We start from the raw sequence: 14,536 nt of genomic DNA on the forward strand, positions 1-14,536 counted from the left end.
TCAGTAATTTAATTACAGTTACTTCTCATGTAATTGCGTTAAATACTGTATAGACTATAGAACAATTCTATATAAAACAATAGTGAACTTAAAATCGAAATATAACATCTAATGTTAAAATATATGTTTTCTAATTTAACGCTGCCCCCTTAAATTCTTTGGACAGTTCATTAATAATTTATTTGATTTTATATGATTTATTTGAAAGAATTAAAAGAACAGTTTCATGGTCTATCCTTGTATTTTTCATCTGGTCGAGGTGGATAAGGGTGTTAGAAAGTAATTAGTAATAAGTAATGCAATTAATTTTCAGACAGAGTAATTAGAACAGTAATCTAATTACACTGTTGAATAGGTAATTAGTAGTTAATAATTAATTACTTTTTTGAGTAACTTACCCAACACTGATTATAGTGATTGTGTATAAGTATAAACAGTATAGTTTAATGTTATTGGATATATATATATATATACATATGTATATGTATTCTGCCAGTGTGATATTGCCTTTATACAACAGTTCAATAAACAGTGTTGGGTAGATAACTTCTAAAATATAATTCAGTACTGTGAACAAATTACACAACTAAAACTGTAATCAGTAATGACATTTTTTAGATTACACCTTTTACGTAGTCCAATATTATTGCTTTTGGAACACTTGTTGCATGTTTTGATGGAATCAAAAAACTTTTTTATACAATACATCATATTGCTTGTATAAAGTGCATTGTTGTTATTTTTATGGGTGGTTATAATTATAAATGCCATACCCAAAATGAAATACTCAGTCTTTCCTGGTTTCCATCAGGTTGGTGTGAAGCAGTAAAGGACAAATAGTGTTTTGTGCTTGGCATGCTCTTTCCTACAATCACTTTAAATGAAATTGATCTTAAAGTTGTTTGGTGTGCAAAGGCCATTCAGCGCGAATGTTCGCTCCAGGTGAGAATGGCTTGTTAGTAATCTATTGTTTAGATTCAAAATGTTAATTGTGGTGAGAAATCACGTAGGGCCAAAGCTTTCCTGCCCTATCCACCCAAAGTCCATTCACTCTAAAGCCAGGGATATTTCTGGCATCGGACAAAGTCCCAGACCTGTTAGCTTATGTGGCTAATCTCAAGAGACATACCTGCACAGACATTACACTCTTTTCCTCAAAATCAACAGCAGTGGGATTTCTTATTGTCAGTTGTACAACACTGTCTCCCACCCCAGAGCTGGGAATGACAGAGAATGCCTCCTTATCTGGACCCTCAACACGGAGATTGAAACTACTGTTTGCTCCCTGTAACAGAAATAAACTCATCATCAGTTCATGAGACAATCATGTCATCATTTTAGTGAAAACTTGAAAAGCACAGAATCTCCTAAAAACAGGGTCCAAAATGAACACTTGCAAAAGCACCAAATGCAAATAAAAATTGGATTCAGCAATTAAAGAAAACACCAGTTGGCCGTAACTTCATTAGGAACTGCAACATAATACAACTGTGTTCATTACTTGAATTAGATGTAAAAATGAGTCTGACCTCTTGTCACAAGAAAAAAAAGCTAAATAATCACACTGTCATAGCATCAAAGATAGGCCTTTATATTTAAATAAAAATAATGGAAAAAACAAAACAAACAAAAAAGTTTCATGGCCAATAATGGCCAGTATATTTTCTCAATTCACCGGAGAGTGGTAGGTGTGGCAAAAGGTTAATTTTGGATCCTGTCTAAAAGAATTCCATGCAAACATTATTATTACAGACCTGGTCTGGATCTTTGACTCTGATATTCAGACCAGTTACAGCAACTCCCGTGGATGAGTTCTCATCAACACTACCATTGAAGCTGGTTTTCAGCGAGCAGGGAACATCTTCACAATCATAAAAATCGGGCCCATTGTCATTCACATCTCCAATAGCAATCTGTAGATCTTGTACCGTGCTGGCTATGACTCCATGGACATTAGGGTTTGTTTCACTTGCCTAAAAAAATAGGTAGACATTTAAGGCAAATCAAGCGTTGTTCAGAGAAATCACATATTGTAACATATATTCATAAGTTAAAAGTAATGTATCACAGATAATGTATCAATATTAATTACAATGGCCCCAAAAAGTATTTGGACACTTACGTCAAAAAATATTAAACCAGGTGTCATTTGTAAACAAATTATGCTGTTTTCAGAAGTAACTTCACTTTTCTGAGCCACTCATGCAAAGACTTTTTCCGAACTGGTGTCAAAGTGATTTTTAGTGGATGCATGATGTCAGTTCCCCTCAAACTCACACAGGTGTGAAGTATTTTGCTTGAAAATTGTGCTTGTGCTTTCTTTCGATGCCACTTGTTTTGATATTTTGTTATCTAATGTAATGACATGACATACTTTTTGAAGTGTGGCATGTGCATACACTTTTTGGGGCCACTGAATGTAGTGGCATTGTTCAAATGTATTATCGCCCAGTTAAATCCCTCTAATCAATCTACAAGTATAACAATAGATACACATTTGTATTGAATTTAACTTCTCATTTTAAAAAGATTAAAAAAAAAACCCTGACCTTTATTTGCAGTTCTACAACAGCACCTATATGCAATAATTTCTCACGGTCAAATACTGTTTTGACAGTTATTTCACCATCATTCTCATTGATTTGGAACAAGTCTGGTGCATTAGCATCTGTGAATAAAGACAAGAACAGTTATAATTAAAATGGGAGATGCAAACCACTCATCAGTCAGTTTCTTCATAGAATTTTCTAGACACTTTCAGTTGCCAAATATATTATTCCTGAGTTACAAATAGTGAATATGCAATTTAAATGGCATCAGTAACCAAAAACATTTGCTTTTGCGTGATACTGTATCCACGCCAATAGGTGTCAGTAAAGTCCTAGACCACTGATTCATCAGTTGTTTAGGAGGATGAATGAGAGCCAACCACACATAACAAAAATTACTCGGTGCACCTTTAAAAGATCTCCATCTCACTCACTTTCAATGCTGTAGCGGATGGCATCATTGACTCCAGTATCAGGATCTCTTGCTCTCACAGTAAAGACTGACTTGCCCTGAAATAGATGATGTGGTGAGAGATTTCAAAGTCAATTTTCATTGCAGCAGTGGTTCTTTACTGATGGGTCGCATGTCAGATAGAGTCGTGGAAAACAAGGAAAAAATAATGCTAGAGGCAAATAAAAAAATGCCACTAACCATATAATTGTGCATAGTTAGGACAGAAAAAGTCTTATCAACTTTTAAAAAGGAGAAGACACTTTCCATATCTCATATTTCCTGTTGTTGATTTAAAAAGCTGTGCAATGCATCCAGACAAACTCAACAGTATTTTTTATGTAAGTTTGCCAAATTACGCAGATGCCAACATGGACAGGTTGCTTGACATCCTTTCAACCTTGAAAACTATGAACAAAACTATTCAAGGTAAAAGACATCTTTACAACAAGGATAAACATGTTTGTGTCAACCACAATAGTTTTTGTGCTGTGAATTATTGGCTGCTAGCTACCAGAAGCTTATTAGCTTATGCAATGTTAATCATTTTGCATATTACTGGGCGTATGCAGTTCATAGTAATCTTAAACAATTTTAATGTTTGATTTTAGGGGCATTTTTGCATACTTTTGTATGATAACCAACATTACTTGATGTTCAATCTAAAATCTGGGTCCTGAATCCAAAACCAATTGAGAACCAATACATAAATAAATTAATTTCTTGACAAGAAAATAAAGTATATTGCTCACCATAGGAGAGTTCTCATCAATAGTGGCAATGTTAGGTAAATTCAGAAACTGTGGGTCGAGGTCTGGCACATCTTTAATTGTGATGAATGCAATTACAGTGGAGGACTGAAACACTTCTACTTGATTAAATATCCCACCACCATCCTGACAAAAAAAAAAAAAAAAAAGACCAGTCAGCATATATAAGACAGAAAATTACTTTAAATTGATTTTGTATATATATATATATATATATATATATATATATATATATATATATATATATATAAAAGACAAGGGACTTTATACACAGATATATTTCCATATTTATTAATGAAAAGAGGTAACTCATTAAGAAATGTTCATGGTTTATCTGAATATGATTTTATGAGAATGAATAGGCCTACTTACAGTTGCATTGATTCGTATTTGATAGAACGGACTTTTATCAGTAAAGCTCAAAGGTCCTTGCAAGACAACATGTCCAGCCATCTCAGATATTGAAAATAGACCAGCCCCGTCATTTGGCACTACCTAAGACAAACACACTGTGAATACAATTGAAGTGAGATGCATGGATGAAAAGGCAATTTATGGCATGGAGTAGAAACATACTTCATCAATTCTGAAGGACACAATGGAAGCCGGGCCAAAATCAGCATCTATGGCCTGTGCTATAAAAAGTGTACTGCCCACAAGTGAATTCTAAATATGAAAGACACAATATAAAAGATGAAATTCAAATGATGAAATATTCTTTAAAATACCCTGAAAAAACACCACACAGAGCCACGTTATAGGGTCAATCTCACAAAAACATCTTACAATCACATTTCACCCCAATATGAAAAGGGGAAAATAAACAGTTTTTCATAAAGTAAATAGAGCCTGTTTTTAGCATTATAAAGTTTTTTTTTCCACTGTGACCAGTGTGGGGTAAGTTACTTAAATAAGTAATCCACTACAAATTACTAACTACTTCTCTAAAATTATGGATGTACGTACATATGAACATATTCATTCACATTTTAACTGTATTACACATAAATAATGTTTTTTAGAATATTTGTAGCCCAAGTAGTGTACTTAAAAGTAATTACTTTCATTGAGAGTCAGTAACTGTAATCTGATTACAATTGTTTTTTATTTAATGTATTACACTACTTTTTATGCCTAAAAGTCATTCACACAGTAAATAATTACTTTGTAATCCGATTACACCCAACACTGATTGTGACAATGTTTTTCTGACAATTCAGCACATTTTCCTCCCAGATTCTCATTACCGTAATGTGTAATGTTATTTTATTTTTTTTATTTTTTTGTAATTCCTGTAATTCTCAATTCTCCATAGTGATTCTCATTAGATTATCAACTTAATTATCAGTCTAAATGATGGCAATATAATGATTAAAGACAGTACAACAAACATTTTAAATATATATTTTTAAATAATCGAAAATATCAATTATTTTTTCATTACGGCAATGAGAAATTGTGGGCTTTATTGTCATGAAAATAATGTCTCAATGCAAAATGCTTAATTTTCTTCAAGCAAAATACAATTTCTTATTTCTTTCTTTTGATTTTGGGATGAAATATGACCCAGACATTTTCTTTTGATTTTGGGATGAAATATGACCCAGACATTTTCTTGACAGGTATTGTGAAGTTCACGCTATTACTCCTTGCAGCCTCACAGACTGAGAGAGTAAGGTTAAATCAGAGCAGCTTACTGACTGAATTAGCCAAACTCACATTCACACAGGATTAACACCATCAGAGCTTGTAGATCTTAATGCCTCAAGTAACGTTAAAGGTGTTGAGCAGCTACGACCAATTACTACACATCACACAAAAATAATAAAGGATAATGGGTGCATGATAACCTCACCTCCGCAACCTCCCTGTTGTATGGCAGATCAAGGAAAACTGGTGCATTGTCATTTGCATCTTGAACAGCAATATACACCGTTTTTATCTCCTGAAAGGGCAAATGGACACACTGGGACTCAGGAAAGGGAAGTTTCGGAACATTATACAACTGTCATATGAAGCACTTTTAGTGGATTCAACTTACATCTGCATAAACGCCATCATTCACTACAACATTTATGTTTACGAGGTTATTTGTCTGATGAAAGAAATAGAAAATACTGTAAGGAAACTTTTGTAGAAATTATGTAGAATTCAGAATTCTCACCAAATCTTATCTTAATCTTAATACAGGAATAGAAGGATATGCAGTCTTAACCAACTACCTCTCTGTCCAGCTGTCTCTTGATCTTGACTTCCCCAGTCTGTTTGTTGACATCAAAATGAACAGAATTTGATCCCGTGATATCATATGTTAGGGGGTCATTATCTGGATCATACGCGCTGATTTGAAACGCAAATCCACCTGTCAAGTAAACAAATTATTTATGAATGTTATTTTCACGATAGGTGAATTCAAACTGATATTTTGCAAAGCAGAACAGTTAGGACACAAAATGTACAGACCTACTGGAACATCCTCTCTCACCTCTACCACAGACATGTTAATCACAGGTACAGATTGACAGTAAGCTGGAGAAAACACATACAGAACCCAGCATTTGAGTTAAAATGAAAACAGAAGCATAATTTATTTAAAAAACAATAATTGTGAATTACTTCTGTAAATGACAATAAAACTTGGACATCACATTATCATGAATTGCATTTGGACTTTGTGCCAGTGCAATGTAACACTGACTAATTGGTGAGATACTCACAAGAAGCTATGAAGGCAAAAAGGAGAAGTAAAAGTTTCTCCATCCTCCGCATGTCTGTCTTTAAGGCTGTAATGTAAGACAGAAAGAAACAGATGCCACACCATTCTGTTCACCAACTCCAAAAAGCAGATTGAAGATTTATACATTTGCTATAGCAGCAAATATCTCAGATAAAAAAAAAAATGGTAACACTTTACAATAAGGCTCTTTTTGTTAACATTAGTAAATACATTAGTTATCGTGAACTAACAGCAAACGATGACATTTGACAGTATTAAAATCAATGTTAATGTTTCAAAATACTGTTGTTCACTGTTTATTCATGTTAGTTCATAATGCATTAACTTATGTTAATGTACTGTAAATGACTTTGAATGTAAAAATGCATTAGTAGGCTATATGTATAAATTTACATTGACCAACACGAATAAATGCTGTAAAAGTGATGTTATTTGTCAGTTCATGATAACTAATGTAAATTAGTTAACTAATGTTAATGAATACAATTGTATTGTAAAGTGTAACCAAAACAATATCAGAAAATAAATTCTTGAAATGAAAAATATGTGTGTTCAGTGATACCATCCAAGCCAATAATATTGCGTGCCATTAGTTGTAACCAAAGGTTGAAAGTAACGAATTACAACTACTCTTGTTACAGTACTTGAATACATTTTCTACTTTTTTGAAGTGTAAATAAATAATAGAACTTGTACTTGAGTTGATTAAAAATGAAGTATTCAACTTCGCTACAGTTTTTCACCACAATTACAAAGTACAAAAAAAAAAAAAATAAATACATAATATTTCTGAATTTTTGGGAAGAAGAAAGTTATAAGCACTAAATCTGTTTATAAACACAGCTTCATGAGCACAGCAGCTTGCATAAACTGCTGCTAGTGTCCTCTCTTCTCTAGCTTCTTCAAGACTTTCTGCCCTGTCACTACACAAGAACTGTAAAACTGTGATTTTCTGCAAATGTCCTTTTATTCTGGAAAGGAGCCGTTCATTCAGGTATGAGGGAACCGCCTGAACACGTTTAACCACTGATCAGTTTTCAATGGTTTTTAAGGTAGGCAATGTTTTAACTGTCAAACATTATCACAATATAGTTTGACATATGTGGAGATATCTTGTTTAGTTGCCACTATATGTCTAAAACAAACCTTTAAATACCTTACAAAGATACAATGGCAATAGTGTCGCAAATTAATGGGGACTCAAGGCAAAAATGCCACTGAAATGAACAACAATATCCCCATGGGGGATGCATGGTGAGTTGTGCGTGGATGCCACGGTGGATGGCATGAAGTCTCCGCACGCGCTATGTCTCCGCGGTAATGCACTCAACAATCCACATGATAAGATGCGCGGATTGACGGTCTCAGACGCGGAGGCAACTGAGATTCGCCACCACGAGGACTTTGAGCGCATTGGGAATTGGGCATTCCAAATTGGGGAGAAAAAGGGGAGGAACATTTTTTAAATAAAAATAATACATACACAGAACAACCACTTTTAGTGTTTGAATCAATCATATCTCTCACTAAACACTGTGTGAAATGTTTATTTTTGCCTTATTTTATTCAGTTGGCATGAAGGAGATGATAACAGTTTTCTTAAGAGGGGGGTGGGGGTCACTGTATTGGGATTTCTGCATGGTAGTGCAACCATTTTCAATTGTTCTAATTAAAAGAAAAAAAATTTGAGTACCAAATTAGCACTTTAGAATTTGTAAGGAATAGGTGACAGTATACGTTTGCCATCACAGGTAAAGAAAAAATGGAATAAATACCACTTAAAACAATTATTTCAAACCGTAATAATAATTTGTAATTAATGATTTTGGCAGTATCTTTTATCAATTTAATGCATTCAGGGTGAAAGTAAGCATCGTCTTTGTATTCTAAAAATGGAAGCGTATATACTATATATAATATAGTTTTCATAAAGTAACTTGTAACGTCATTACTTGTGTAGTTTTTTTCGCAAACTACTTATTTACTCTTAGTTGAGTCATAATATTTCTTAGTACTTCTACTTGTACTCAAATGAATTATTTCTTCAGTAGCAGTACTTTTACTTAAGTAAAAAAAAAAAAAAAAAAAAACAGTACTCTTGCCACCAATGGTTGTGACATATATTCTTGCTTTTTGGATTTTCCAGGATGATTAAAGTCATCACTTGACTGGGATGGTTGAAAATCACATCCATTGACACTCTGGGTCCTTTTTCTCAGGAAAAAAAAATATGAGAACTCATATTTTAGGACTCTTTGTGCAATTCAATCTTATTTGTGATTTTTTTCATTCAAAATACCCACAAAAAACAAATAAGATTGAACTGCGCAATTGCGAAAAATAGTTCTGGGTCCTTTTTCTCAGGAGAAAATTTTTTTTTCAGGAGTTTCCGAAGAGATCTCAAGAATCTCTAAAACTTTGCTCAGATTAGCTGAAATACCAATCAAAAGTCAAAGATTTAAATATGATCTCAAACATTTATCTTCCAATCCTTTGAAGACTGAGTTATCTGAGCTTTGCAATCAACATCAGTTTTATAATACTCTTTTTGTTTGTTACAAAGTCTCATTTGTTTCTGTTTTTATTCCTCCTAGGGAATGTTTGGAGAAAACAACTGAAAGCATAACTGAAAATGAATTACAAGACTTACCGTGTCAAATCTGCCCTCAGTGCTACCCCAACAGGTGTTGTTCTTCAAATGAGATGACAATATGTAATAGACGAGACCTTTGGCTAGTGCATCACTGGCAATTACAGTCCCTCAGTTGTAAATGTAAATCATTAATATCGCAGGGGAGAAAAGGCTGCGTGCTTGATGCCTTCTTCTCATCCTGTAGACACATGACAAAGCTGCTTAGTGGCACCGCGAAAGTAGATCCAGAAACAGTGTTCAGAGAATGGTTTATGCAGTCTAGGTAGGCAAACAAATGTTTCAACAAATCATGTGCAAATGAATCCAACCCATTCACAGACTGATTCAACAACTACTGAGATTTAAAATTAATAGGGACTAAAATAGAAAAAGGGGAAATGACATGGAAAGAATAAAACAATCAAAGTTTAAACAAATAAAGTTTATTACACCTGATTTGATGAGATCAGAATAACAATCAAGAAAACACAGGACAAAGACTTCTACTTTCTACTATAGAACCATGTGTCCTGCATTTATAAAAGTTCAAGTGTTTCTTTTCTGGCTTTTTTCCTGGCCAGACATCACCCCAGTGAGGTGGACATAAATGTGGAGAGAGAGATTCCACAGAGCAAATGAGTTCTTTAGCTATTCAAAAACCCACCTACCCTCAGCTCGCCTCTAATGAGCTCTTACACATTAAGTCCGCTTCCACCCAAAGGCCTTCATAATTAATAAGGGACAAAGGATTACGCTGCCCTTGGGTGAATCTTTACTGCCACCAAACAAAAACAATGGTTGAATTTCCTCCTGAGACAGAAAGAGACCTGTTTGTTCGTCTCGAATTGTTTGGTGTTTACTGCGGTGGCCATGCTGTGGCATGAGGGATCAAACTAAACCCACCGCACACCTAAAGATCAACTAATCCCATTATAAATACTGTTAAGCAGCTATGAAAGCAAGATGTGCTCTGTTTTCTGACTATATACAGTTAAAGACTTGCCACAGATTATGATTTAAATATATTAATTTACTTTAAGGAATATTCCGGGTTCAATACGAGTTAAGCTCAGTCGGCGGCACTTGTGGCATAATATTGATTACCACAAAAAAATTTTTTTGACTTGCCCCTCCTTTTCTTTAAAATATGCAAAAATCTGGAATGAATGGGGCTAATTTGTAATCGTCAAAATAATCACTTTCAAAAGTATAGCCACAAAACATAATATGATTATACTGTGATAAAATCACTTACTAACCTTTTCTGTGTAAAGATATAGCCAATTTTTACAATTCGTTGCCATGATAATGTAACGCCATAAACCCTAAATCTACCGTAAAAATGCAATTTAAACAACTTTACAGCTCAAATATTACTCCAGTTTTAACATGTTAATTTACCTTCTGTGTGAAAATATCTAAATTTAGATTAGATAGATAGATAGACAGATAGACAGACAGACAGACAGATAGATGCCTCCCCAAAACATTCAATAAATGTATTAAAAAAAATACAATGTAAATGGGTGTGTTAGAACAGTACATAAAATGACACTATCATAAATCTGTTTACTGGCCCCCATGCCCTAAACTCAGATCTGTCCTGGCCACCAGTTTTCTATCCTACTCTTATCCGCTTAGACTTTGGTTTATGATTTGCTAGAGTTTGCATGCAATGACGAGAAACAGGCGAGGCTCAACAATCATTACGTCTCAGATGCACCACGAAAGCCAAGTCTTTAGTGATATGCTCATTTTGTAATTACACTGGGAAGTTAATTCACTTTTTACAGGCCATGTCATAATGTTCAGTGTAATAACATATCTTTATGCAATATATTTTGGTCTGATGCCACAGGTTATAAACATGAGCATTGTTTAGTTAATCAGTAATAGGTATTTTAGCTTTGCCTGACTCCAAATAATTTTGTTCATTTATTGCTGTCAACAGTGCAGCCATCTCACTATCCAAAGGTTAGGACATTTATGAGATGATTCCCTGTTATCAGAATCAGAATCAGAATGAGCTTTATTGCCAAGTATGCTTACACATACAAGGAATTTGTCTTGGTGACAGGAGCTTCCAGTGTACAACAATACAAAATCAATACAAAAACAGCAGCAAGACATAGATAATAATACAAAATAAAAAATAGTTATGCACATACATACATACACACACATACATACATACATACACATACGTAGTGCAATCTAATACAAATCTGTTATGTACAGTGTAAATACAAATCTGTTATGTACAGTGTAAATACAAATCTGTTATGTACAGTGTAAATACAAATCTGTTATGCAAATGTTTTTTTGTTTTTGTTTTTTTCAGAGGAATGAAATGGCAGAAGAGGTAGGATGTGTTGGATAAATATAAGAAAGACTAAACTGTGTATTGCACATAGTTATTGCTCAATGGTGCAATTTAACTGTTCATGAGATGGATAGCCTGAGGGAAAAAACTGTTCCTGTGCCTGACGGTTCTGGTGCTCAGAGCTCTGAAGCATCGACCAGAAGGCAACAGTTCAAAAAGGTAATGGGCAGGGTGAGTGGGGTCCAGAGTGATTTTTCCAGCCTTTTTCCTCAATCTGGAAGTGTATAGTGTATAGTGTATAGTCCGAACTGTCCTTTGTAGTCTTCTGATGTCTGATTTCGTAGCTGAACCAAACCAGACAGTTATTGAAGTGCAGAGGACAGACTGAATGACTGCTGAGTAGAACTGTATCAGCAGCGCCTGTGGCAGGTTGAACTTCCTCAGCTGGCAAAGGAAGTACAACCTCTGCTGGGCCTTTTTCACAATGGAGTCAATGTAGGTCTCCCACTTCAGGTTCTGTGAGATGGTAGTGCCCAGGATCCTGAATGACTCCACTGCTGCCACAGTGCTGTTTAAAATGGTGAGGGAGGTCAGTGTTGGGATTTTCCTCCTAAAGTCCACAGTCATCTCCACCGTTTTGAGCATGTTCAGCTCAAGGTTGTTTTGACTGCACCAGACAGCCAGCTGTTCAACCTCCCTTCTGTATGCAGACTCATCGTCATCTTGGATGAGGCCGATGACAGTGGTGTCATCTGCAAACTTCAGGAGCTTGACAGAGGGGTTCTTGGTGATGCAGTTGTTGGTGTAGAGGGAGAAGAGTAGTGGGGAGAGCACACATCCCTGGGGGGCACCAGTGCTGATTGTACAGGTGCTGGAAGTGAATTTCCCCTGTCTCACAAGCTGCTGGCTGTCTGTCAGAAAGCTGGTAATCCACTGACAGATAGACATGGGAACAGAGAGTTGGTATAATTTATTCTGGAGTATAGCTGGGATGATGGTATTGAAAGCTGAACTGAAGTCCACAAAAAGGATCCTTGCATATGTCCCTGGTCTGTCCAGATGTTGCAGGATATGATGCAATGCCAAACTGACTGCATCATCCACAGACCTGTTTGCTCGATAAGCAAAATGAAGGGGATCTAGAAAGGGTCCAGTGATGTTCTTCAGGTGGGCCAACACCAGTCTCTCAAATGATTTCATGACCACAGACGTCAGGGCGACAGGTCTGTAGTCATTTAGTCCTGTGATTTTTGGTTTCTTTGGGCTGGGGATGATAGTGGAACGTTTGAAGCAGCATGGGACTTCACACTGCTCCAGTGATCTATTGAAGATCTGTGTGAAGATGGGGGCCAGCTGGTTAGCACAGGATCTAAGACATGCAGGTGAAACGCCATCTGGGCCCTGTGCTTTCCTCGTCTTTTGTTTCCGAAAGAGGCGGCTCACATCATCTTCACAGATCTTAAGTGCAGGTTGAGTAGCAGGAGGGGGGAGGAGTGGGGTCGCAGGAGGTGTTGGTGTTTGTGTGACGTGAAGGTCAGAGTGGGTGTGGGGTGTGAGATTGGGCCTATATCATTAGATAAAACAAAGTTAAACTAAATGACAAATGCATGAATTTTATCCTGGTGAAAAATATAAGGGCCAATGATTTGATGCTCATTTTTATTTATTTTTTGTCTGGATATAACATTATTAAAAAACACATTAAAATTCACACAAAACAATTACTTGAGTACACCTCTGAACATGTTTCAGTTTCTGGGTTCAAAGTCATTATTTTTTTGTGGGGCTTAAAATAAAAAAAAGTTGAAGTGGTGTAATAGTCCAAAAACAGTAAAAAAAACAAATGAATACATAAATACAATAAATAAAAGTTTCATTAAAAGCTAAAAAAAAAAAAAAAAAAAAAAAAGGAAATGTGGGCTAAGTAGTTTTGAAAAATCTTTTTATTATTATTGTTTCTTAAAAAATAAGCAGTGAAACAATTTTATTTAAAAATATTATTAATAAAAAAATAAAGACTTATGTTTTTTCAAAGTCAATCCAAAGTCATGTGGTGTAACCAAAAAACAGGCAGCCATTCTGTAATGCCATGTGACCCAAAATAAATAAATAAATAAATAAATAAAAAGAGGACCCCTTTAGACCCTCATGACTGTGTCTTGTCTTCAGAAAAAAAATATCAGATATTTTGACATTTTTATGAAAAGGCACATTTTGTTCACGTCAAATGGAGTAACACTCATAAAACTTCTTGATATTCGTACCTCAAAAATGCATGAAATGATTCATGACAAAAAATATAGAAATTAATAAATAATAATAATTACCTTGAATTTGAAAACTTTTTCAAATAAATGATTTAAAAAGATAAGTTGTCACTGCTCACGTGTATTCAATGTGCAAGGAAGGTATTTTATTACCTTTTACAAAACCTGACATTATTCACTAAACATTTTCCACCTAACATTTTTTTAACTTAAGTCACAAAATATTTGTCTTTCTCGCGGTCGGCCCACCGGGAAAAGTCACAGTTCTCCCGATGGCTAGTCCTCTTCTGCATGAAGAAACAAAGCTAGAATTACACTATATGGCCGTTATATTTAGATGTTTTTCAGGATGTGCATCATTTCTGTTTAAGGTGAGTTTATGCTGTTTTTCTTCTGGCCAGTAGAGGGAGACAAAGAAAAACACACGCTTTGATAGAGGTTTACGTAAGTGATCCTGATTAGATTTTCCATTGCAGAAGCAAGAGAGGAATCCAAATGATCATGAAATATCCCTCCCTTATGGCCACATAAAGTTTCAATAAGAAAACAGTGCATGTTTAGTAAGTCTGTGAAGTAAAAAAATAAATTAGGAAGTCAAAATACACCTTGTGCATGTCCAATGATAATTTCGTCTTAAATTAGTTTAATTCAATGTGAAGAATAGGACTGCAACACCTCAATGACCTAACCGTAGCCCTGTGATCTTGGTAACCGAGACATGACATTGGGAGTTCACGGGGACAAGCTCTTACAATGATTACGGTAGAGAAAGACAGCGGCCTCTAAATACCCCTCATAGGGGTATGT

General features: G+C 35.1%; 1 protein-coding gene across 1 annotated transcript in view; it reads right to left on the bottom strand.

Moving 5' to 3' along the window:
- The window catches only part of LOC127412952 (cadherin-related family member 2-like), a 32,385-nt gene extending 23,186 nt beyond the window's left edge, over positions 1-9,199 (bottom strand). The window contains exons 1-13 of the mRNA XM_051649686.1: positions 9,158-9,199; positions 6,488-6,553; positions 6,234-6,299; positions 5,993-6,132; positions 5,812-5,865; positions 5,626-5,715; positions 4,347-4,436; positions 4,143-4,265; positions 3,753-3,896; positions 2,984-3,059; positions 2,550-2,668; positions 1,755-1,973; positions 1,130-1,285 (exon numbers count right to left, since the gene is read on the bottom strand). Of these exons, the coding sequence (XP_051505646.1) occupies positions 1,130-1,285; positions 1,755-1,973; positions 2,550-2,668; positions 2,984-3,059; positions 3,753-3,896; positions 4,143-4,265; positions 4,347-4,436; positions 5,626-5,715; positions 5,812-5,865; positions 5,993-6,132; positions 6,234-6,299; positions 6,488-6,539 (1,329 nt within the window). The 5' untranslated portion in view covers positions 6,540-6,553; positions 9,158-9,199. The remainder of the gene's footprint in view (positions 1-1,129; positions 1,286-1,754; positions 1,974-2,549; positions 2,669-2,983; positions 3,060-3,752; positions 3,897-4,142; positions 4,266-4,346; positions 4,437-5,625; positions 5,716-5,811; positions 5,866-5,992; positions 6,133-6,233; positions 6,300-6,487; positions 6,554-9,157) is intronic.
- Between the last annotated feature and the right edge of the window lie 5,337 nt (positions 9,200-14,536).

The sequence above is a fragment of the Myxocyprinus asiaticus genome, chromosome 22 (assembly GCF_019703515.2).
Source record: "Myxocyprinus asiaticus isolate MX2 ecotype Aquarium Trade chromosome 22, UBuf_Myxa_2, whole genome shotgun sequence".
In the NCBI taxonomy this organism is placed as follows: Eukaryota; Metazoa; Chordata; class Actinopteri; order Cypriniformes; family Catostomidae; genus Myxocyprinus; species Myxocyprinus asiaticus.